Source organism: Chiroxiphia lanceolata, chromosome 6 (assembly GCF_009829145.1).
Source record: "Chiroxiphia lanceolata isolate bChiLan1 chromosome 6, bChiLan1.pri, whole genome shotgun sequence".
Taxonomy (NCBI): domain Eukaryota; kingdom Metazoa; phylum Chordata; class Aves; order Passeriformes; family Pipridae; genus Chiroxiphia; species Chiroxiphia lanceolata.
Genome location: NC_045642.1, coordinates 1,670,784 through 1,692,491, shown reverse-complemented (window position 1 = coordinate 1,692,491; position 21,708 = coordinate 1,670,784). Strand labels below are relative to the sequence as shown.

The window sequence follows — 21,708 nt, the reverse complement described above, 5'->3', positions numbered from 1 at the left end:
GGGCTTTCACCTCTTTCCATGTCGGCGTCCGTCTCGTAGTCCATCTCTCGGATGAGCAATCCGATGGCGTGGATGGGGTTTCTGATCTCCTGCAGTTTGCTGTGAATGTCCTCCATCACGTTTTCCCTGAAAAAAAAAAAAAAATCAAAACCATTATCATCACCATCAGCAACCTGAGATTCCAACTGAAGAGGGCTCCCTCACGTTCCCTTCCAGGGAGGATCAGTACCTGATCAGCCTGGGTATTCCTACCGGGAATCCTCGGCTGGCTTGGAGTTTTATTACAGCGCCTGCAGGGACCAGTCTATTTATTCCACTCCCTCAGGCTACCAGGAAATAACAGCCAGATAGCTGGCATTCCACGAGGGAATGATTTCAGGTTAGCACAGGAACCACACGGCTTGACCAAATCTCTGACCTCTCCCTACTGTCTCCAGGCACTTCTTTCCACACCTAACAGGAATTCACCCCTCTCCTGTTTCCTAGATCACTTGAGAATCACCAAAATGTATTTCCTGGTGGGGTTCTGGCTGGAAGACCCTGCTAACGACACCAAACCACACTCTCTATCCCTGGAAAAGTCTCCTGCAGCACAGGGAGAGGAGCCCACACATCTCAAACGCCCTTGGATGTCAAGCGAGGGCAGCTCCGGGCAATCCCAGCTCAGCCATCCTGAGAAGCTTCTGGAAAAGACATCTCCTTACGTGTCATTAGCTATCAAGTCCTCCAGGATCTGCTCTGCAGCCTTTTCTGGAGGCTGGAGGCGGGAGCAAGCCATTTCCATGATGAATGCCATTTCCATGGAAATTGATTCTCCGATCAGGCGAAGGCACTGGACAAGACAGACAACATCACGAGACATCTCCAAATCTGCAATGAAAGAATCTAACTGTGTATTTTCCAAGAGATTTCCAAGGGAAGATGGGAAGACCATGCAAAAACCGGTTAGTTCAGCTCCTATCACCAGTAACAGCAGACTGGACCCAGTTCCCCACACCAAACCCTTTCCCACTAACGACGAGGTTGAATTAGAGCTCAGGAGTTGACAAGGGAAAGATTTGGGCTTTATTATTTGGAAAATAAAAACTGATGCCACAATAAAACAACTAAATTCCCTCCAAGGGATTTTTTTTTTTTTTTCCGAGCCACAGGTTGAAAGGAAATAATTAGCTCAAAAAAGTATCCCAGGAAAAATGGCTCAGCTTGGCTTTTGCAATCCTTTATGGATGAGTTTTTAAATTAAATTCCAGGTTTTGAGACTGTGACTGTTTGTAAGAGCCAGGGCAGGAACTGCTGGGGCTCCCAAATCCAGCTCGGGCCTCCAGCTTTCCTTTCCTCGGCTCCATAAAAAGCTCAACAGAACAGATGATGATCCTGCTTTATAAAAATATATAAAGTTCACTCGAGCATGAAAGTGGAGCTTAAGTAACATTTTCCACTGCCTTTTTCCTAGTGAACCAGCATTCCAGGGCCAGCAAAGCACTGGGCACTGTGGTGACAATATTAATGACAGGTTTTCCATGCTCTGGCATTTACTTTCCGGAGACAAGGAAAGGCACGGGCCCTCTCCACAGCTGATGTGAAAATATTTCATAAATCCTGGAATGGTTTGGGCTGGAAGGGGCCTTAAAGATCATCCAGTTCCAACCCCTGCCACGAGGAGGGACACCTTCTACTAGCCCAGGTTGCTCCAAGCCCTGTGCAAACTGGCCTGGAACACTTCCAGGGATGGGGCAGCCACAGCTTCTCTGGGCAACCTGTGCCAGGGCCTCACCACCCTCACAGGGAAGAATTTGTCCCAGTCCAACCCATTCCATGATTTCATGATTCTATTTCCAGCCTTGACACCATTTTCTAATTCCCGGTGTGAGCACAATGGCAAGTTTCACAAAACAGACCTCCCTATAAAGCCAAAATAAAACTATCTCCATGCAGCTGTGGACCTGGAGCCCTTCAACAGACCTCTATGCAAGCTCCCACATCCCCAACACAAGGGAAGAAACTCCCTGTCTCCTCACCTTCAAAGATGGCAGCATCGTCCTCGGTCAGGAGGTGCTCGTTGGAGAGGAGATAGAGATGATCCACCAAGGAGCAGGGCACAAGGAAGGACATGGAGCCCTGGAAGGAGAGGAGAAAGTCCCTGAGCTTCCCAAATCCTCTGGAGGAACTTCTCCAGGGCGTCCTACCACCACCCAGGCTCACCTTCTTCAGCAGGCACACCATGCTGGTGTAAGGGTTCAGATGCAAGGCCAGGGGCCGGGAAAGAGCTTCCTGGTACTGAAGGCAGCAGGCATAGAATTTGGACCAGAATTCCACCTGCAGCTGCCAAAACTCCTCGGGGGAGCACTCGTATTCCGTCACGCTGCCCTGGAACTAGCGGGACCAAAACGAGAGGATCAGGAATGGCGCAGTAAAATAAGGAGAAACAGGATAAAATGAGGGAAATTCAGACTCAAAAGGACATGGGGATCTTTCAAGTAGGTTAATAATAATTATTATTTGGATTCTTGGGAAGATAATGCCTCTGTTTTGGGTTCTTTTCCAAAATAATGAGCAACAGCTCTGTGTGGTGGGTGACCAAAGTGCACCCAGGGAGATTCCAAAAAACCAAGAGGGAATAGAAAATCCTGGCAGGAAGGATGAAGATTTGTACTTTTTAAAAAGTCACATGACTCCTTTTGGAGAAATACAGGATAAACCAAGGCCTGGGGTCACCCATTTACCTTCATGGAACTACCATGACACCGCATTCAACAAAATATCCCATAAAGAAAATCCATCTCACCTCACTTTCCACAGCTAAGGTGACCTCTTTCCTTAACTCATCCCACGTCAGATCCAGGTGCCTCTCAGTTCCTTGAGAAAAGATCTGCAAAGCAGCACAAGAAACTTGGATTTCAAAGCAAAATAAAAGTACTTCTGAGGGTTCAAGCAGCACTGACTGAGGTAAAGCAGCAGGAGAGCATCAGCCAGCGCTTTGTGGGATCCGAGTGTTATAAAACACGTCTGGATGCTAAATTTGGGATACACGGACACATGGAAGTGTGGAGTCCCCATCCCTGGAGGGATTAAAAGCCATGTGGATGTGGCACTTGGGGACGTGGGTTAGTGGTGGCCTTGTCAGTGCTGGAGGAACAGTTGGACTCCATGATCTCAGAGAGCTTTTCCAACCTTAATAATTCCATAACTCCATGACACACCCTGACAAACAGCACCACGGGGGGCTGAGTCTCCGTTCACCTGGCTACTGCAGCAGGAATGAAAAACAAGCTCAGCAACCTGCTGTGCTATCCAAGGGGAAAAAAAAAAGTCTGCTGGAAACCACATTCCACCTCCAGCTGTCAGCTCTCACTGGCTGCAGCACAGCCCAGCAGTCACTAACTTCCTTCAGGGGCTCCCAATGAGAACTGGTGCCTGCCACGAGCTCCAAGGAATCCTGTTGCCTCACATCTTAACAGCCAGGAAGAAGAAGGGGAAGAGAGGGCATTCTGAATTCCCTCTCACTAACCTGCAAAGCCTTCTGGATAGCTGCATTAGAGAACTGGCCCGGCATGAAGAGATACTCCAGGTAGGTTTCCTGCAAAAAGATGATGATTTAAGAAAACTCAAGGATCAGAAGAGCATTTAAGATGCTGCTTCTGGTCTTTCCTTCCCATTCTCTCAACCTCATCCCCTGGATCTGTTTCTAACCACACCCAGCTCCAACCTGGGATTAAAAACTGCCTCCTGCCCACTCCAGATCTTGTTTATTCCTCTTTTCTCTCCTGACTGACCTCACTGCTTTTTGGTGCTGTTTTACAGCTGGCTCACCCTGGGGTCCTGGTTGTGTCGGACTGTCACCTCCTCCTCAGGCAGCGGCTGCACAAACACCTGGTTCCACTGGCCTGCCACATTCCTGGAAGGACACAACCCCAGGATCAGCTTTGCATCCACCTGAACCAAACCGGTGCCTTTCACCAGCAAAATCAGCCCCCTGGGTCTGGAAACCGGAGTTTTGACGAGTGACAAGGGACAGGTTTTGGTAGGAGAGGTTAATGATGGCATTCCCAGCCCTAAGCTGAGGGAACAGCCCGGAATCCTTCATTTAAATCAACGTTCTCCCCATCCCATGAGCTCCCAAGCAACTCTCAGACTGACCAGTAGCTCCTTCTCTGTAAATTTGCACACTCACAGCATTTTCCACCCACTCTTTAACTCCCTGGCTCTGCACAAACCTGCCCTGTCAGTTTTATATTCAGGGATGATTCTTTCCCATCACCATCTCCTCAAAGCATGATTTTTCCTGGGAGGTACCAGTTGGTTGTTTTGAAGGAGCTGTTGGGGAAGCACAGCCCTCCCTCTGCCATGCTCAAACTCCACTTCCAGCAATCCTGCTGCCTGGATTTTTACATTTTTCACATTCCTCTCGCTTGATTATAAATCTTTAAGTTGAGGAGCTCCACCGGGGTTTTAAGGAGCTGCTCCTGCAGTTATCCCAGCAACCCAGCCCCAAAACTCACTGCTCAAAGTTGATGTATTTCACAACAGTTTGGTTCTCCTCGTTGTGCCACAGCGCCCAGATCTCGGCCGAAGTTAAGGCAAAGTCAACCAGAGTCTCCTGGGAAAGAGGGAAAGAGCAAATTTCCTTTCTTATCCTAAACTTTAAGTGCAGCAGAGAAGAGAGGTGGGTACTTAACAACAGCAAAACGTTCCCTTGTGTCATTTAACAGGCTTTGGGAATTGTTCAGTCTGGAAAGGGGTGGCTTTGGGGTGACCTATTTGCCCCTTCCAGTGCCGGAAGGGAACTCAGAAGAGGAAGAGGGCCTGTACTGACAGGATAACAGGGAGTGGCTCCGAACTGGAAAAGGGGAGACTTAGATGGGATATTGGGAAGAAATCCTTCCCTGTGAGGGTGGTAAGGCCCTGGCACAGGTTGCCCAGAGAAGCTGTCGCTGCCCCATCCCTGGAAGCGTTCAAGGCCGGGTTGGACGGGGCTTGGAGCAACCTGGGATAGTGGAAGATGTCCCTGACAGGGGCTTGGAACTGGATGAGCTTTAAGGTCCCTTCCAACCTAACCATGATTCTGTGATTTAAATCCCAACATCCAGGCCTCTCCCTCCTGAGGAGGCCCCAGCTCTCACCTGTGAGGAGAACAGGGAGGAGATGTGGTCAAGGCTGTAGCGGTTGCTCTCGGTGCTCACCAGCTGGAAGACACAAAACTACAAACACGCCTCATAAATCATTTCCCGAAGGACTAAATCAGCACATCCCAGGGAATTTCATCACTCCTGTCCCTTTCCCTGCCTGGTGCTACAGGGAACAGAGCCCTGAGGGCAAGGGAGGGTTGAGCTGAGCACATCACTGGACCCTCTGTACCACGTACTGGCATCCTGGCTTCACCCTGCTCCCCAAGGACAATCACCCCTGCCTGGACCCGAAGGATTTACAGCCTTTTCCAAAGACTTAACTGGAAAAACTGTAAGACCACCACTCCTGGAACTCCTGGTGACCACAAAATGTGGGAAAAGAAGGAGAGCAAGGTGGGAAAGCCTCAAATCCTCAGCTGCAGACCCAGCTCTGTGTGTCCTTCCCAGACCAGAGCACTAGTGGGACAGCAGGAATCATGCTATGTGCTCCTGCTCCATGTGGGAATCCCCTGGAGAATGGGATAAGCTGTCCAACAGATGAGCCTGGTCTGTGCTGCCACCCCCCCTCCTGCTAAATTTATCCTTTCTCCACAAGAAGTTCTCCAGCAGTCGCAGATGCGTCCATCGCTCCCAGGAGCCCGGTGTAAACACACCAGCAGTATTTCCAGGCTTTCAGCTCCTTTTGGAACTCTCCTTTTCCCACGGCACATCCGTGCCTTTGGAGCAGGAGGTGAACAAGCGAACGAGCCCTCAGCTTAGTCACACACAGGGAATTCCACTCCCAAGGCTCAGGCAGGCGTATCCCGGCGTTTTGAAGGGAAAAAAGGTTTATTTAAAAGCGCCGATCCCTCCAGAGGGGCGCGCACATGGAACTTTTCCCCACTTCCTGCCTTCCAGGCCTGAACCCCAGGGGAGTGACGTGTTTTCCCGCAGCCCAAGGAGCAGGGAAGGGCTGTGTGTCCGTACCTGCCCTCTCCGGGGAGCGTGCATGTAGACCCCGAGGTAGAGGCCCAGGGACTGGGAGAAGGCGAGGCGCAGGCGGTGCCCGGTGCCGGCCGCCAGCCGCAGGTCCCTGCTCACCGGCATGAACTCCAGCAGATCCGCCACCATCAGGCACATCTGATCCTGCAAACGGGGGGAAAAGTGCCAGGGCAGCAAGATGGTAAACACTCAGGGCTGAGAAACTGCCCTTCTCCCCTCTTCCTCCTTCCCCTTCCGGTCAAAAACCTGTTCAGACTTTTCCTCGAAGGATGCAAATTAAGCCTCCGTACGCATACCTGAGCTACTCCCTGGCTTTTCCCACCTCACCTGTGCCCTCTCCCACCTCACCTGTGCCCCCTCCCCACCCATCACACGGGCTGCCGGAGCCCAGGCACGCAGCTTCCCCTCCCTCCCACGACACATTCCAGTGCCGCTGAGCCGTGAAAGCGCCGTGCTGCTCCATTAGCTCCGGCACTCAATATCTGGAGCAAGAGGCTTTTATTAACTTCTTGTTGACAAAGACACTTTCATTACTGCTGAAAGCGGGAGAAAATCCATTTGGGATGGCTCCTTGGGCCTCAAAGCGCTCCTGTGTGCCTTCCCCAATGCTCCAGTAGGTCTGGAAATATCCCTCATCCCAGGGTGAGAGTGGGGAGGAAACCACCCGCTTCCCAAACACTGCTACAAACACGCACCGTGACTGCTCTCACGTGTTGTCCCAAATCCCAGCGTGGAGAAGCCACAGAGACAATTTAATGGGAGATAAATCCACGCCAAGCACTCACCTGTCAACTCCTCCAGCCTCCCTTTGCTCCCCCAAACCCAGGCTCTGCTCACCTTGTAGGACCACATGCGGAGTTTGTGGTCCTGGCAGAGGGCGAAGAGGAAGGCGTCGTGATCCAGGCAGTGCACGGAGAGGCTGACGGGCACATCCGACGGGCCGCCGTCGCCTCTGGAGAACCAGACTTTACATCAACAGCTTAAAAGAAAATTCCACACCCCTGGAAGTGTCCAAGGCCAGGCTGGACGGGGCTTGGAGCAACCTGGGCTAGTGGAAGGTGTCCCTGCCCATGGCAGGGGGTGGCACTGGATGGTCTTTAAGGTCCCTTCCCACCCAAACCACTCCATGATTCCATGACTCTAAAATCAAGGCAGGTGCACAGATCTGAGGCACTGGGGTTCCACGACTGTGGATTTAAATCCAAATAAACCAGTGGGGTGAGACCAGAAGAAGGTAATGTTTCAGCATCCATGGAGCAGAGAATCCCACCACGCCAGTAACACCCAAACATGGACCCCATCAGCACCAGGCAACGCCCCTCCCACTTCCAAGGAAAAGGCCCTAGGATTTGGCTGTGCACTCTAAGCCACCCTAACAATCCCAGCCCTAAAGATCCCAATCCACCACGGAGCATCCATGTGATCTCCCACGTAACCTCTGCCCATCAGGAACAACCTGACACCTTAGCACAAGGGCAGCGTAATCCCTAATCCGCGCTGGCTGCCGGCCACATCCTGGGCAAATCCTGGGAGGCCAATTACTAGAGAGAACATATTCACAGACACACAGAACCAGCAGGACCCCACTAATCCAGCATTCCGCTCCCAACTTCCGTACTCTGACAGCTCCTGTGACCCAGTTAACTTTTTTGGGCAGAGTATTTATGGGTGCCCGTGTGACTCGAGCTAAAAATTTCAGGTGAGGGGATCCAAAAGCCAAATTTAGCTCTGTTTATCCGTCTCCAGACGTTTACCTGATGGCAGTGGGCATCCAGCCAGTGAGGAAACGCTGCACCACCGAGCTCTGCTTCAATTCCACGATGGAAACGCTTCCTTTGGAAACGAAAGGGACGCCAAAAATCAAAACTAAATGAAATTCCAAGCTGGGAGGGGGAGTGTAGGTCCCAGTGCTCACCTGGAGCATCGGGAGGAGGCAGCTTAAGGACAAAGATCCCTCCTGAGGCAGAGGGAAGGGCGAAGAGAGCTTCCCCCTCACTGCTCAGCCAGGCTGCAGAGGCCACGGAGTTGGGAGCCAGCCCCGGCACACTGGGAATCACGTAGTAATTGGAGGGGTCTCTGATGTGGATTTTGCTGATATCCGTGAACACAGACTGGACTTGGCTCTCAGTGATCAGCTCCTGGAGGGAAACAAGAGCAAACAGCCCCAAGTTGTGCAGAGCAGGTTTAGGGTGGATATCAGGGAAAATTCCTTCACGGAAAGGGTTATCAGGCATTGGAACAGGCTCCAGTGCTGGAGCTCCCATCCCACGTGGATGTGGCACTTGGGCACATGGGTGGCCTTGGCAGTGCTGGACTCCCTGATCCCAGAGGGTTTTTCCAACCTCAAGGATTCCATGAAACAGCAGCAGCTCCTAAGCACGCATACCCAAGGCACAGAAAAGAAATGCCAGACACCCGTGGAATGGCAACTGCTCCTTGACAAAAAAGAATTTTTCCAGTAAAAAAATTTTCGGGACAGCTCACAGCAAACCGCTGGTGACAAATCCCAGAAGGAGCAGCTCTGCCACAGCACAGGGTCATCCCTTGGGAAAGCTCTCCAGAGCTCTAAAAGCAGGAGAGAAGCTCTCAAAGAGCTCTCTCTCCAAGAGAGAAGAGGGGCCTGGCAAGAAGCAAAGTCAGAGCAAGTGCAGAGAATCATGGAATCCTGGAATGACTTGGTTTGGAAGGAACCTTAAGGATCATCCAGTCCCAACCCACATCCATGGAAACACGGTAAACATGGAAGACGGATCCTAGGCAGGATTTATATCACAGGACATACAGATTCCTGCCCAGCCAACACCCGTACACATCCTCCTCAGCTGGCGAAAAAACTGGGAAGGGCTCTGGAAAAGCCAGGGCTCATTCCCAGCAGCAGCCTAACTCCGGTGCCACCGCAGTCCACGCGACACGGGCTGGACACTTGGCCGGTTCCCGAAAGCAAAGCGTGGCTGAATTCCTGAAAAAATATCCCTCTTTCCCCGGTGGGTCAGCCGTCCCTCCCTCCCCGGGCACTCACGCTGCGGTAGAGGCGCGCGGGGTGCGGCAGCAGCAGGCGGTGCACGGTCTGCGCCGTGAGCAGCAGCACGGCCAGGTGGCTCTGCAGCTCGCACAGGTGGACCCCGCCCGGCAGGAACGGGCAGCCCTGCACCCGCAGCCGCAGCGCGTTGTGCAGCAGCGGCACGTCCAGGGACTCCTCCACCAGCTCCACCGTGTCCCCCGAAGTGCTCCTGCGGGGAGAGACGCGGCACACGGGCTGAGCGGGGGGCGAGGGAGACGGCGGGAGGGGCTGAGGATGAGGAGGGTCTGAAGGAGCGGGAAGGGGAGAGACGAGGATGAGGAGGGTCTCAGGGGGAGAAGGGCCTGAAGGGAGTGAGAAGGGGAACAGTGAGGATGAGGAGGGTCTGAGGGGGTGAGGTGAGGATGAGGAGGGTCTGAGAGGGTGAGAAGGGAGAGATGAGAATGAGGAGGGTCTGAAGGAGTGGGAATGGGAGAGATAAGGATGAGGAGGGTCTCAGGGGGAGAAGGGTCTGAAGGGAGTGAGAAGGGGAAAAGTGAGGATGAGGAGGGTCTGAAGGAGTGGGAATGGGAGAGATAAGGATGAGGAGGGTCTGAGGGGGGTGAGAAGGGAGAGATGAGGATGAAGAGGGTCTGAGTAGGGTGAAGAGGGTCTGAGTAGGGTGAAGAGGGTCTGAGTAGGGTGAAGAGGGGAGAGGTGAGGATGAGGAGGGTCTGAAGAAGCGGGAATGGGAGAGATAAGGATGAGGAGGGTCTCAGGGGGAGAAGGGCCTCAAGGGGGTTAGAAGAGGAAAAGTGAGGATGAGGAGGGTCTGAGAGGGTGGGAAGGGAGAGATGAGAATGAGGAGGGTCTGAAGGAGTGGGAATGGGAGAGATAAGGATGAGGAGGGTCTCAGGGGGAGAAGGGTCTGAAGGGAGTGAGAAGGGGAAAAGTGAGGATGAGGAGGGTCTGAAGGAGTGGGAATGGGAGAGATAAGGATGAGGAGGGTCTGAGGGGGGTGAGAAGGGAGAGATGAGGATGAAGAGGGTCTGAGTAGGGTGAAGAGGGTCTGAGTAGGGTGAAGAGGGTCTGAGTAGGGTGAAGAGGGGAGAGGTGAGGATGAGGAGGGTCTGAAGGAGCGGGAATGGGAGAGATAAGGATGAGGAGGGTCTCAGGGGGAGAAGGGCCTCAAGGGGGTTAGAAGAGGAAAAGTGAGGATGAGGAGGGTCTGAGGGGGATGAGAAGGGAGAGGTGAGGATGAGGAGGGTCTGAAAGAGTGGGAATGGGAGAGACAAGGATGAGGAGGGTCTCAGGGGGAGAAGGGCCTGAAGGGGGTTAGAAGAGGAAAAGTGAGGATGAGGAGGGTCTGAGGGGGATGAGAAGGGAGAGGTGAGGATGAAGAGGGTCTGAGCAGGGTGAGGAGGGTCTAAGCGGGATGAAGAGGGGAGAGGTGAGGATGAGGAGGGTCTGAAGAAGTGGGAATGGGAGAGACGACGGTGAGGAGGGTCTCAGGGGGAGAAGGACCTGAAGGGGGTGAGAAGGGGAAAAGTGAGGATGAGGAGGGTCTGAGGGGGGTGAAAAGGGAGAGGTGAGGATGAGGAGGGTCTGAGAAGGTGCTAAGGGAGAGGTGAGGATGAGGAGGGTCTGAGAAGGTGCTAAGGGAGAGGTGAGGATGAGGAGGGTCTGAGAAGGTGCTAAGGGAGAGGTGAGGATGAGGAGGGTCTGAGAAGGTGCTAAGGGAGAGGTGAGGATGAGGAGGGTCTGAGAAGGTGCTAAGGGAGAGGTGAGGATGAGGAGGGTCTGAGAGGGCGGGAAGGGAGAGATGAGGATGAGGAGGGTCTGAAGGAGTGGGATTGGGAGAGACAAGGATGAGGAGGGTCTCAGGAAGAGAAGGGCCTGAAAAGGACGAGAAGGGGAAAAGTGACGATGAGGAGGGTCTAAAGGGGGTAAGAACGGAGAGGTGAGGGTGAGGAGGGTCTGAGAGGGTGGGAAGGGAGATAAGGATGAGGAGGGTCTCAGGGGGGAGAAGGGCCTAAAGGGGGTGAGAAGGGGAAAAGTGAGGATGAGGAGGGTCTGAGGGGAGCGACGCGGCGCGGGGTGGGATGGGCGGGTGCGCGCACTCACCACCGCACCCATCGGTTCCTGGTGGCGGCCGCGAGCTGCGCGCTCTCCTGGTAGCAGAAGCCGCCGGCGCTGTCGGGGTAGCGGCCGGCGGGGAGGGGGGCGGTGCCGGGAGGCACGAAGAGCAGCTCCTGCGGGGGCCGCGGCGGGGCCCGCCCGGCCGCGCTCAGCTCCAGGCAGCTCCGCGCCGCCAGCGCCGCCGCCATCTTGAGCCGACGCGTTCCCGCCTCGGCCGCGCGGGGCACGACGGGAACTGCAGGGGAGGGAGGGGCGCGCCCCCTGGCGGGTAGGAGGACGGGGGGGGCAGGAGGGAGCGGGGCGCCCCCTGGCGGCTGGGCGGACCGAGGGCAAGAGAGAAGGGAGGGAGAGGGTCCGGGGAGGGGAGGATGGGGGGGTTTGGGGAAGGAAGGAAGGAGGGGGACAGGGTCTGGGGAGGGGATATGGGCGAGGGGATATCTGCGGAGGCGGAATACGGGGAAGAGCGGTCCAGGGAGGGGGTTTGCGGAGGGGATTGGGGAAGAGGGGAAGGGAAGGAGTTATGGCAAGAAGGGGCTCTGGGGAGACGGGAAGGAGAGAGGGATTTGGGGAGTTTGGGAAGGGGGTGTGGGAAGGGCCCATGGGATTCAGGGCAGGCCCATGGGGGACAGGACAGGATCCGGGTGTGGATTAGTGGGGGCGGTTACAGCCCCATGTGCCCCCAGCAGCACCCCTCATCCAGCCCCCAGCACCCACCCGTGCCCACATCTCATCCCGGCGAAGGAGCTGCCACCATCCCGGCCGTGTCCCGCTCCAGCTGCTGGTACAGCATGTGTTCCTGTGCTGGCAAGGGCAGCGGGGACCCCATCATCCCACGGGTGCCATACGTACCCCCATGATGCCACGCAGTGCTGGTGCCGGGCCTGGCCGTGTTCCCGCTCCACTCGGAACAATCCGGCCTTTGAGTGGGATCCGGCGCCGGTGGCACAAGGCTCCCGCTGGCAGAATGGGCCCATTCTGGTGGCAGGTGCCGCAGCGGGCTGGGGGCTCCAGCTGCCCCCTCAGCTTTATTTGGGGTCAAAGACCCCCATGTGGCTGTGGGAGCCGTGGGGAGCTGGCACAGCCAGATTTGGGGGCTCAGGCATCGCGGCAGTGTCAGAGCAGGGCGCTGGTGACGGAAGGGGCAGAGGTGGGATGGAGGGGGACTGGGTGTACCCTCCACCCTGCCCCAGCACCGGGGGGGGTCCCACATCCACCCCATTGCTGGTGGCACGCGGTGCCCGTGGTGGGGCAGTGACCCACGGGTGCCCTGGTGGGTGTGGGATCCCCCCACGCTGTGCATCGGTGCATCCTGGAACAGCATCAGGGCCGTGCCAGGACAGTACCAGGACCGTGCCAGGAATGGGGCAGGACAGTACTTGGACCATACCGGGACCTGGACTGTACTGGGACAGTACCTGGACTGTACCAGGACCGTGCCAGGACCTTACTGGGACTGTACCGGGACCATACCCGGACCGCACCGGCACCGGCACAGTACCTGGACCACACCCGGACCGTACTGGGACAGTACCTGGGCTGTACCGGGACCATACTTGGTCCGGGCAGGGACCGGGACAGTACCGGACCGTGCCCCACACGCCGCCCAGGCTCCCTGCCATCCCATCCCGCTCCCATTCCCGGGAGTCCCCGTTCCCGGGGCCGGGCGGGGCGGCCACTGTCCCCGCCCCGGGGCGCTCCCGCCGCTTCCTGCGGGCACGACCGGGACGGGGCGGGACGGGACGGGCTGGGGCGGCGGCGGCGGGAGCGGAGCGCGGTGAGTCCGGCCCGGGCGGGAGCGGGGCACGGCCGTGGGGACCGCGGTGGGGGGAGCCGGGGGTCCCCGCCGGGCGGGAGGGGGCGGTCCCGGGGGTGCCCGGCAGCGGGGGTCCCGGCGAGGCGGGATCTGGGGGTCCCGGTGGGGCAGGAGCCGTTGCATCCCAGTGGAGTGGGATCCCTGAGACCCGGTGGAGCAGGATCCGTGGGTCCCGGTTGGGCGGGAGCCGTTGCACTCCCGTGGGGCAGGATCCGTGGGTCCCGGTGGAGCAGGATCCACGGGTCCTGGAAGGGCAGGATTCGTGGATCCAGGGATGCCCGGAGCTGTGGGTGCCGGTGAGGCAGGAGCTGGGGGTCCCCACGGGAGCCGTGGATCCTGGGGTGACCAGGGCTGGGTCCCGGGGGGTGCAGTGGACTGGGGGTCCTGGGAGCGCTGGGAAACTCCCGGGACAGGCACCCACGGAAACGTGGGGGGTCCCCAGGCCCAGCCGGAGCGTGCAGGACAGGCTGCGGCATGCGGGGTGACCCCTGGACGGGGGTCCCGGTGTGGGGCGGGGGTGCCCCGCGCCCCTCCGTTGGGATTAGGCGGTGGGACGCCACGGGCGTCGGGCACTAAGAGGTTTTGGCAGCCCCGCGGAGTCGATGCCGCCGTGTCCCGGGAATGTCTTGACACGGGGACCCCCGTCGTGCCGGACCCCCGGTGTCCCCGCGGGCGGGAGCGCCGGCGCCCAGCCCGTGCCCGCCGGGCCCGGCGGTGCCAGCCGGGGCCGGGAGCGACGGGAGCGACGGCCGCGGCAGCTGGGCTTGGAGCCGCGGGGACCTCCCCGCTCCCAAGGCCGCTGGGATTCTGGAAAATGCCTGGAAATGGTGAACCGCCTGCCCTTATATGGCTCCGGCGGGCTGGCGCGCCTCGGCCCCTCTCCCGGCGTGCTGTGCCGTGCCGGGATCCTGGGAAAACGCCGTGGGCTGTGCCTCGCGCCCCAACTCCCGCGCTGGAATGTGCAACGGGGCAGGCGGATCCCACGGCGGGGAGAAAACCCCACCTCCCACCTCCCTCCCGCCGGCACCGGCACAACCCCGGCCCCTGCCTCAGTTTCCCCCGCTGGGGAGTTTTCGGGAGCCCCCTGGTTGCACCCAGGTCGGCACTCCAGGGGCTGGGGGTACCCGGGGGCTGCGGCGGGTCGGGGGATGAAAGTCAGAGCTAATCCCCCCCGGAGCAGGCGGGAGCCGGGGGGCTCTGGGCAGCCGTGTGCCCACCGAGGTGACACTGGGGGAGTAAGAGGATCAACTCCCCCCCGCTCGCCGGGGAGGGACGGAGGTGGCCAGAGGGCCGAGGCGAGTGGCCACGGTCCCGGTGACGTGGGAACGGCGCCGTAATCCCGGTGCTCTGAGCGGATTAGGGTGGCCGGGGCTGGCCTTTGGGGCCGAACTGCAGTGGCCACAAATCCCCGGCCGGGTGACACGTGGGGGAGCCCCCGTCTGGTCGCCCAGTGCCACCTGGGAGTCCCCTCTTGTCCCCCAGCAGAGTGGGATGGGGGTCAGACCGTGCCAGGGGGGATGCTCCGGCACCCCGGTGTCACGGGCTGCCCATGGGGCTGGGTGTCCCACTGGAGTCGGGGTGCCCATGGGGCCGGGTGCCCCATTGCTGTGGGGCTAAGGAATTCGTGGTTTGGAGGGGCTGCTCACCAAATCATCTGGGGTACCCAGGAGGTGCCTCACGGCAGAGCCAGCTGTGCCAGCACCCAGGGTCCCAGGCTGTGGCACCACTGGGGCTGTGGGGCTGGACCTCACTTGGGGAGCACCGCGGTGGCTTTTTGGGGGGCTCCTGGCATGCTTGGGGAAGCCCCAGGGAGGGCGGTGGCAGGATGGCGGCCAGGCGGCACGGTGGGTGTGGGGAGGCGCCGGCAGGAACCGGCCTGACCGGTTGGGTGCCGGTGCTGGGGGTGCCGGGGGGCTCTGGTGGCCATGTCCCCGGCACAGCATGTGGCCTGGCTCAAGGTCACCGTCCCCAGGGCCACTCTCCGGGGTGACCGGGCTCGGTGGCCTCGCTATTCCGACGTGCTTTGCTGCCAGCCGCTGTTTCTTGGTGCCTCAGCTGTGTTGGTGGCACCGAGCAGTTTCGGTGGCTCGGGAGGATCCCGGTGGCACTGGTGGTCCGGAAGGGCGAGCCGGCACTGAGCTCACCTGGAAGGTGTCCCGCGGGCGCGGCGCTGACGCACGGCCCCGCTGGGTGGGGGCAATGGCGCTGGTCCCACCTGGTCCCAGCACAGTCCCCGAGTGTGGGGTGAGGAGGGGGGGCTGAACCCTCCCTTCTCTGCATTGCAGTGGGCTGTGCCGAGATCCCTTTGTGCTGTATCCAGGGATTTTCAGGGTTGGGGGATGCTGGCACCTCTTGGCATGGGGGGGGGGGTTTAGCCATCAGGGCTTTTCATCAGGGTGACCCCCCTTGGTGCTGCACACCACCCAGATTTGGGGGATCCCTGCACCCCCTAACCCCGCCACTCCCCCCGCAGAGCCGCCCTGTGCCCCGCCGGTGCCAGGCGATGCCGGGATGCCAGTGCCCGCTTGCCCACAGCACCCTGCCCTGAGCCCGGAGCCCAGCTGTGCCATGGAGGATCCGGCCGGTGCCGTGACCGAGCCGTGGGCTGAGGGGCTCCACAACACCAACAACAATGCGGCCCCGGGGGGGTGGCCAGGTGCCCGCAGCGGGCACCCCCTGGCACCTTTCGGGGGTCCTGGGGCCAAGCCCAGCTACCTGGACCGCGTGGTGCTGGAGATTGTGGAGTCGGAGCGCACCTACGCCCGCGACCTGCGCAGCATCGTGGAGGTGGGTGCAGGGGGGGCACCCGGGGGGACACCCCTCGGGTGGGGTTTGGGGTCTGGGGGTCGTCACTGCCACCGTGGGTGCCTGGCAGGGTTACCTGGGCAAGATCATCGATGCGGAGGAGCCAGTGCTGCGGCCGGAGCAGGTCAGCGCACTCTTCGGGAACATCGAGGACATCTACGAGCTCAGCAGGTGGGGGAGCAGGTGCCACTGGGGGGAGGGGGGCACTGGAGTGCCACCCTGTCCTGTGAGTGTGGGGGGGCTGTGGTCACCCTGTCCCCTCTGTGCCCCCCAGCACCCTCCTGCAGAACCTGGAGAGCTGTGCCAGTGACCCCGTGGCTGTGGCCGTGTGCTTTGTCACCCGGGTAAGGGCGGGCATGGTGAGGGGCATGGGGGGCTCCAGGGGGGCACTGGGGCCGTGCCAAGGTCTCGTCACGCTCCCTCTGCCCACAGAGCCAGGAATTCACCATCTACACCCAGTACTGCAACAACTACCCCAGGTGAGTGGGGGCAAAGGGGGGTGGGCAGGGGAGTGGGCAGGGGTGGACAGGGGTCTGAGCCCACTCCCTGCCCACAGTTCGGTGGCAGCGCTGGCCGAGTGCATGAGGAGCAAGGTCCAGGCGCGGTTCCTGCGGGAATGCCAGGAGCGGCTGCGGCACGCGCTGCCCCTCGGGGCCTACCTGCTCAAGCCTGTCCAGAGGATCCTCAAGTACCACCTGCTGCTCCAGGTGAGCGCCTGGCGCATGGCACGGCACGGTGTGGGCACCCACTGTGGCACGGGCACCTGGCACAGGTTCCCTGGAGCAGTCCAGGCACTGGCAGGGCACATTCCCCTGGCACACGACATTCCCGTGGGCACTGCCCTGATGGCACGTGCTGTGCCCAGGAGATCGCCCGGCACTTCGAGCACAAGGCGGGGGACGACTACGAGCTGGTGCTGGAGGCCATCGACACCATGACCTGCGTCGCCTGGTACATCAACGACATGAAGCGCAAGCACGAGCACGCCATCCGCCAGCAGGTGGGCACCGGGGGGTCACCACTGCCAGGGGAGCACTGGATGGGTGCTCTGTCAGGTCCTGATGCTTGTGTCCCCTGTGTGTCCGTGCAGGAGATCCAGTCGCTGCTGCTGGGCTGGAAGGGGCCGGACCTGACGAGCTACGGGGAGCTGGTGCTGGAGGGCACGTTCCGGGCGCAGCGGGTGCGCCACGACCGTGCCCTCTTCCTCTTCGACAAGGCCCTGCTCATCACCAAGCGCCGCGGGGACCACTACGTGTACAAGAGCCACATCCCGGTGCGGGACAGGGATGGGGCACTGGGGGGTGCTGGGCATGGGGGAGCCCACTGAGTGCCGGGGACCCCGGTGGATGCCAGGGATGGAGGAACGGAATGGGGGTCAGGGACCTCAGTGGGTTCTGGGGTGGGAGTCCGGGTGCACTCCGGGCATGCCAATGCCTCTCCCTGCAGTGCTCCTCACTGATGCTGATCGAGAGCACAAGGGACTCGCTGTGCTTCAGTCTGGCACACTACAAGCACGGCAAGCAGCAGCACAGCCTGCAGGTAATGGGGCATGGGGCACTGGGCACCCTGGGGACCCCCCTGGGAGCCCCCTGCCTGACCCCAGCGCCCTCCCTGTGCCCCTCAGGCCAAGAGTGTGGAGGAGAAGCGCATGTGGACCCACCACATCAAGCGGCTCATCCTGGAGAACCACCACGCCACCATCCCCCAGAAGGTGAGGGTGAGGTGGATGTCACCTTGGTGCCACTGGGCACCCCCCAGCATGGCGAGTGGGGGGCAGCTGCACCCTACCTTCACCCCCATCTCTCTTCATCCTCCCCTCACCTAGGCTAAGGAAGCCATCCTGGAGATGGACCTGTTCTGTGAGTGGCACCAGCATCCCACCATTCCCTCCCTGCCCTCCTCTGTCCCCCCTGTGTTCCCCCGTGTCATCCCCTGTCCCCACAGACCCCCCGCGCCTGCCCCGCTGCAGCCCCGAGCGCCTGAAGAAGAGCTGGTCCTGCCAGCCCCTGGGTGACGCTGCCACCGAGCCACTCCAGGGACGCCGGCAGTCCGGTGAGAGCTGCGTGTCACCAGTGTCCTGACTGTCCCCCGTGTTCCCACTGTCCCCAATGTCCACACCACCTCCACCACTTACCTGGGCCAAGCCATGGCTGGGTGACACCAATGCCTGCAGGGAGGGTGGCACTGGCTGCTGATGGTGTCCCTGTCCCTGTCCCCACAGAGCCCTTCCAGCACCAGGAGCACATGGAGACACTCCTGGAACGGCTGCAGGGACACGGGGGGCGCAGGCAGTCGGGTGCGAATGGCAGCAAGGCTCAGGGATCTCGGGGTGCTGACAAGTTTGGGGACACAGGGGTGATGCCACTGTCACCTCACCTCCCCACAGAGCCCGCCAAGCACAACCTGTGGCACCTGGGCGAGCAAGGTGAGCTGGCAGGGCTGCGGCACCGGCGTGACGGGCAGAGGGGCGCCCGGGGGCTGTGGGGGCAATTTTGGGATGCTGCACCCCCCTAATCTCTGCTTTTCTCTCTCCTGTTTGGCAGGGCTGAAGGTAAGGCTGGGTGTGGGTGGGTTGGTGTGCCCGGTGCCCCCCAGCCCTGGCACAGGGCGCTGAGCCCTGCCATCACCCCTGCGCAGCATTCTGGCAGCGACGGGGCACTCCTGGAAGGGGGGGAGCCCCCCCAGCACCCCAGAGCCTGGGCGGCGACTGAGGGCATGGTGGAGGAGGAAGAGGAGGAGGAGGGAGAGGAGGCTTTGGGCAAGGACTTCCAGGAAGAGCTGCCTGAGGCTGGGAATCTGCTGGTGGAGCCCCAGGAAGAGCAGGTACCCACCTTGGTCCCCTAGATCGCTTCTGGGGTACCCCATGTCACTCCCAGGGCATGCAGTATAGTGGGGCATCCCACATCACTTCCTGGGCACCCCACATCCCTCCCTGGGCAGGACCCAGTGTCATTTCCAGGGTGTTTCCATGTTGTTTCCAGGGCACCCCATATGACTCCCAGAGCACCCAGTGTCACTCCCGGGGCACCTGGTATCACTCCTGGGCCCTCCATATTGTTTCCAGGGCACCCAGCATCATTCCCAGGGCATCCCACATCTCTTCTAGGGTACCCCACATCACTCCCAGAGCATCCCACACCACTCCTGGGGTACCCCACATCAGTACCAGGGCACCCCGTGTTGCTCCCGGGGCCACTGCAGGGTCCCAAGCCGTGGTTTGGTTGGGACTCCCCCTACTTGGAGCATCCAGTGCCCCCCCAGCTCATGACACCCCACCTTTGCTCTCACCCAGGCCGTGGGGCACTCACGGGTGCTGGAGGGACCCAAACGGCCGAGCAGCTGGGGGCCGGGGAGCTGTGAGAAGGTCAGTGCAGCCCTGCAGCCCCCACCTGGGGGTCCTCAGGGACCCAGCACCCACTCACCCGCTGGCAGCGCCGGGGAGCACCGTGAGGTGCCAGAGGCACCCAAATCCCCGTCCCCGGCGGGGCCCCCGGCGCTGCCCAGCGGGGACAGGGAGCCAGAGCGCGCTGCGGAGGATTTACAGGTGCTGAGCAGCGAGGAGGAGGAGGAGGAGGAAGAGGAGGAGGAAGGAGCTGCCAGCATCCTGCCGCCCTCGGTGCTGGACCAGGCCAGCGTCATCGCCGAGCGGTTCGGCGGCGGCAGCAGCCTGTCCCGGCGGAGCAGCCTGGCACTGGAGGGGCCGCTGGGACGCGCCCCCAGCCACGGCGGCAGCACCCTCAGCCTGGACGGAGGCCCCCCGCTCGAGTCCGGGGAGCCCGGGGGCTCCTGCAGCACCATCCCCTCGCCCGAGCCCTTCGCCAGAGCTCGCCGGGAATCGCTGCTCTCCAACCGGGACCGCCTGCTCCTCGACAAGATCAAGAGCTACTACGGCCACGCCGAGCACCGCGACGCCGGTTTCGGGGTGCGCCGCCGCGAGAGCCTCTCCTTCATCCCCAAGGGGCTGGTGCGCAGCTCCGTGTCCCGCCTCAACGGGCTCCCGCGGCCCCCCGGGAGCCCCGAGCCCCCCGCGCAGCCCGAGGCACCGGAGCCGTGCCAGGAGAACGGGGTGCAGCCCTCCGAGCCGCTGCTCATCCTGGAGGAGGATGATGTGGGCGCCGGGGGGTCACCCCCGGGGCCTCCCCCCCAGCTGCTGCTGACTCCCCCTCACCTGGGCACCAAGGTGTACCAGCTGGCACGGCAGTACAGCCTCCGCATCAAGAGCCGCCGCGCCGGCGCCCGCCGGCCCCCGCTGCCGCGGGAGGACGGGGACCGCCCTCCCAGCACGCCCTCGCCGGCTGCGCCGCGGGACGGAGGAGGGCTGGCGGTGCCCCCGGCCCCGTGTGCCCCCCGCAGCCCCTCGAGCCCCGTGGGTGCCGAGCACTTCGCCTGGCCCGACGTGCGGGAGCTCCGTGCCCGTTTCGGCGCCCCCCGGCCCCCGCCCGTGAGCCGCAGCCGCTCGGCGCCCGAGGGTCCCGTTCGGGGCGGGCGCCCCGTCGGGAAGGAGCGCGGCGGCGGCCGGAGCCGGAGCGCCGAGGCCAACGGGGGGTCCGACAGCCCGAGCCCGGCGCCGGCGAGGCACAGCAGCGACGGGGCGCTGTGGGTGGCGGCAGAAGCCCCCCTGGGCCCCGGGCAGCGGGTGCTGGTGCTGGAGCGGCTGCCGGAGCCCCCCACGTACGTGCAGATCCGCTCGCCCACCACCCGCGAGAAGATCTGCCTGAAGGCGGTGGTGGAGCGCTGCAAAGCCTACCAGGCTTCCGAGGAGTACCGGCGGCGCTGCCCCGAGCCCCCCGACACCCCCGAGCCCCCCCGCCACGGCCTCGTCAGGGACCTCCGGCAGAAGTTCCAGAGCCTCGACGCTGCCAGCTAGGAGGGGGGACGGGGAGAAGGGGCGTTCTGTGGACCCCCGGGGGAAGGAGCACCCCACGGACCCTCAGGGGAAGGAGCACCCCATGGACCTCCAACTTACCTGGAAGAAAGGGCAGCCCATGGCCCCCCATGTTGTTTGGGAGAAGGAGCACCCTGGGGACCCCCAGTTTGCCCAGGAGAAGGGGCACCCCATGGATACCCCCAGCCCTCCTGGAACAAGGAGCACCTCATGGATAGCGATTGTGTCCAGGAGAAAGATTATCCCATGGACCCCCAACGTACTTGGAAGAAGGGGCACTCCATGGACAGCGAACTTGTCCAGGAGAAGGAGTATCCCATGGACGCCCAACCTACCTGGAAGAAGGGGCACAGGGGCACCCCGTGAACCCCCCAATCCACCTGGAAGGGGCACCCCCCAATCCACGTGGCAGAAAGAGCACCCTGGGGACCCCCAGTCTACCTGGAAAAAGGGGCAGCCCATGAACCTCCCCCCGTGCCCAGGACCAGGGCCCCCCCCATGTCCCCTCAGTGCCCCCCAGGCCCTTCCCCGGCGCCCAGCACTGCACCCCGTTCGCTTTCATATCTTTATTAGAAAAAAAAACCCAAACTGAACCCAAAGTTCCTCTCTGGTTGCCCGCCCCCCCCCGAGGTGTCTTGGCCCGGCCGCGGGGTGCAGGGGGGGTCCCCCCACCCCGGCTGGGGGGGGCACGGGGGGGGGGTGCTGGAGAGGGGCCCCCATGGGCCGACGCTCTTTGGTTGGTGCCCGCGGGGGCTGGGGGGTGTCCCCCCTCTGCACCCACGTGCTGCGGGGGGGGGTGTGTGTTTATGGCTTTGGGGGGCACCCTCTCACCCCCCTGTGTGGGTGCTTGGGTGGGGATCCATGCACACCCGTGCCGTGCGTGCGGAGAGGGGGGGCCGGGGGTGCACCTGCATGCAGGGACACACGTGTGCAGACGTGTGCGTGCAGGGACACGCGTGGG

At 61.2% G+C, this 21,708-nt stretch overlaps 2 protein-coding genes across 4 annotated transcripts in view; one reads left to right on the top strand and one right to left on the bottom strand.

Annotated features, from left to right (window-relative positions):
• Positions 1 to 11,432, bottom strand: part of NUP160 (nucleoporin 160) — a 33,222-nt gene extending 21,790 nt beyond the window's left edge. For both annotated transcript variants that reach the window (XM_032690837.1, XM_032690836.1), the window contains exons 1-15: positions 11,230 to 11,432; positions 9,127 to 9,337; positions 8,023 to 8,245; positions 7,862 to 7,940; positions 6,945 to 7,059; positions 6,093 to 6,251; positions 5,121 to 5,198; positions 4,500 to 4,597; positions 3,811 to 3,895; positions 3,509 to 3,577; positions 2,786 to 2,869; positions 2,203 to 2,373; positions 2,019 to 2,118; positions 705 to 870; positions 11 to 126 (exon numbers count right to left, since the gene is read on the bottom strand). In XM_032690837.1, coding sequence (XP_032546728.1) covers positions 11 to 126; positions 705 to 870; positions 2,019 to 2,118; positions 2,203 to 2,373; positions 2,786 to 2,869; positions 3,509 to 3,577; positions 3,811 to 3,895; positions 4,500 to 4,597; positions 5,121 to 5,198; positions 6,093 to 6,251; positions 6,945 to 7,059; positions 7,862 to 7,940; positions 8,023 to 8,245; positions 9,127 to 9,337; positions 11,230 to 11,432 — 1,957 coding nt within the window. The remainder of the gene's footprint in view (positions 1 to 10; positions 127 to 704; positions 871 to 2,018; positions 2,119 to 2,202; positions 2,374 to 2,785; positions 2,870 to 3,508; positions 3,578 to 3,810; positions 3,896 to 4,499; positions 4,598 to 5,120; positions 5,199 to 6,092; positions 6,252 to 6,944; positions 7,060 to 7,861; positions 7,941 to 8,022; positions 8,246 to 9,126; positions 9,338 to 11,229) is intronic.
• A 4,103-nt stretch (positions 11,433 to 15,535) lies between these two features.
• PLEKHG3 (pleckstrin homology and RhoGEF domain containing G3) lies at positions 15,536 to 21,128 on the top strand. Of its 2 annotated transcripts, XM_032690856.1 has the most exons (16): positions 15,536 to 15,844; positions 15,933 to 16,033; positions 16,137 to 16,206; positions 16,295 to 16,341; positions 16,419 to 16,569; positions 16,728 to 16,862; positions 16,953 to 17,135; positions 17,309 to 17,401; positions 17,487 to 17,573; positions 17,688 to 17,721; positions 17,807 to 17,914; positions 18,084 to 18,158; positions 18,249 to 18,287; positions 18,406 to 18,413; positions 18,500 to 18,685; positions 19,155 to 21,128. In XM_032690856.1, exons 1-16 carry the CDS (start codon positions 15,569 to 15,571, stop codon positions 20,727 to 20,729), a joined length of 3,168 nt encoding a protein of 1,055 aa, XP_032546747.1. In that variant the 5' UTR covers positions 15,536 to 15,568; the 3' UTR covers positions 20,730 to 21,128. The 2 variants fall into 2 exon arrangements, with proteins under 2 accessions (XP_032546747.1, XP_032546746.1); XM_032690855.1 differs by having other exon boundaries at positions 18,084 to 18,287.
• Positions 21,129 to 21,708: the final 580 nt, after the last annotated feature.

Excerpts from the sequence above, each read along its gene's own strand:
- PLEKHG3 (XM_032690855.1), top strand. The coding sequence starts at position 15,569 with ATGCCAGTGCCCGCTTGCCCACAGCACCCTGCCCTGAGCCCGGAGCCC. Across the intron at positions 15,845-15,932 it reads ACCTGCGCAGCATCGTGGAG|GGTTACCTGGGCAAGATCAT; the intron begins GTGGGTGCAGGG and ends GGTGCCTGGCAG. Across the intron at positions 18,686-19,154 it reads TGGAGCCCCAGGAAGAGCAG|GCCGTGGGGCACTCACGGGT; the intron begins GTACCCACCTTG and ends GCTCTCACCCAG.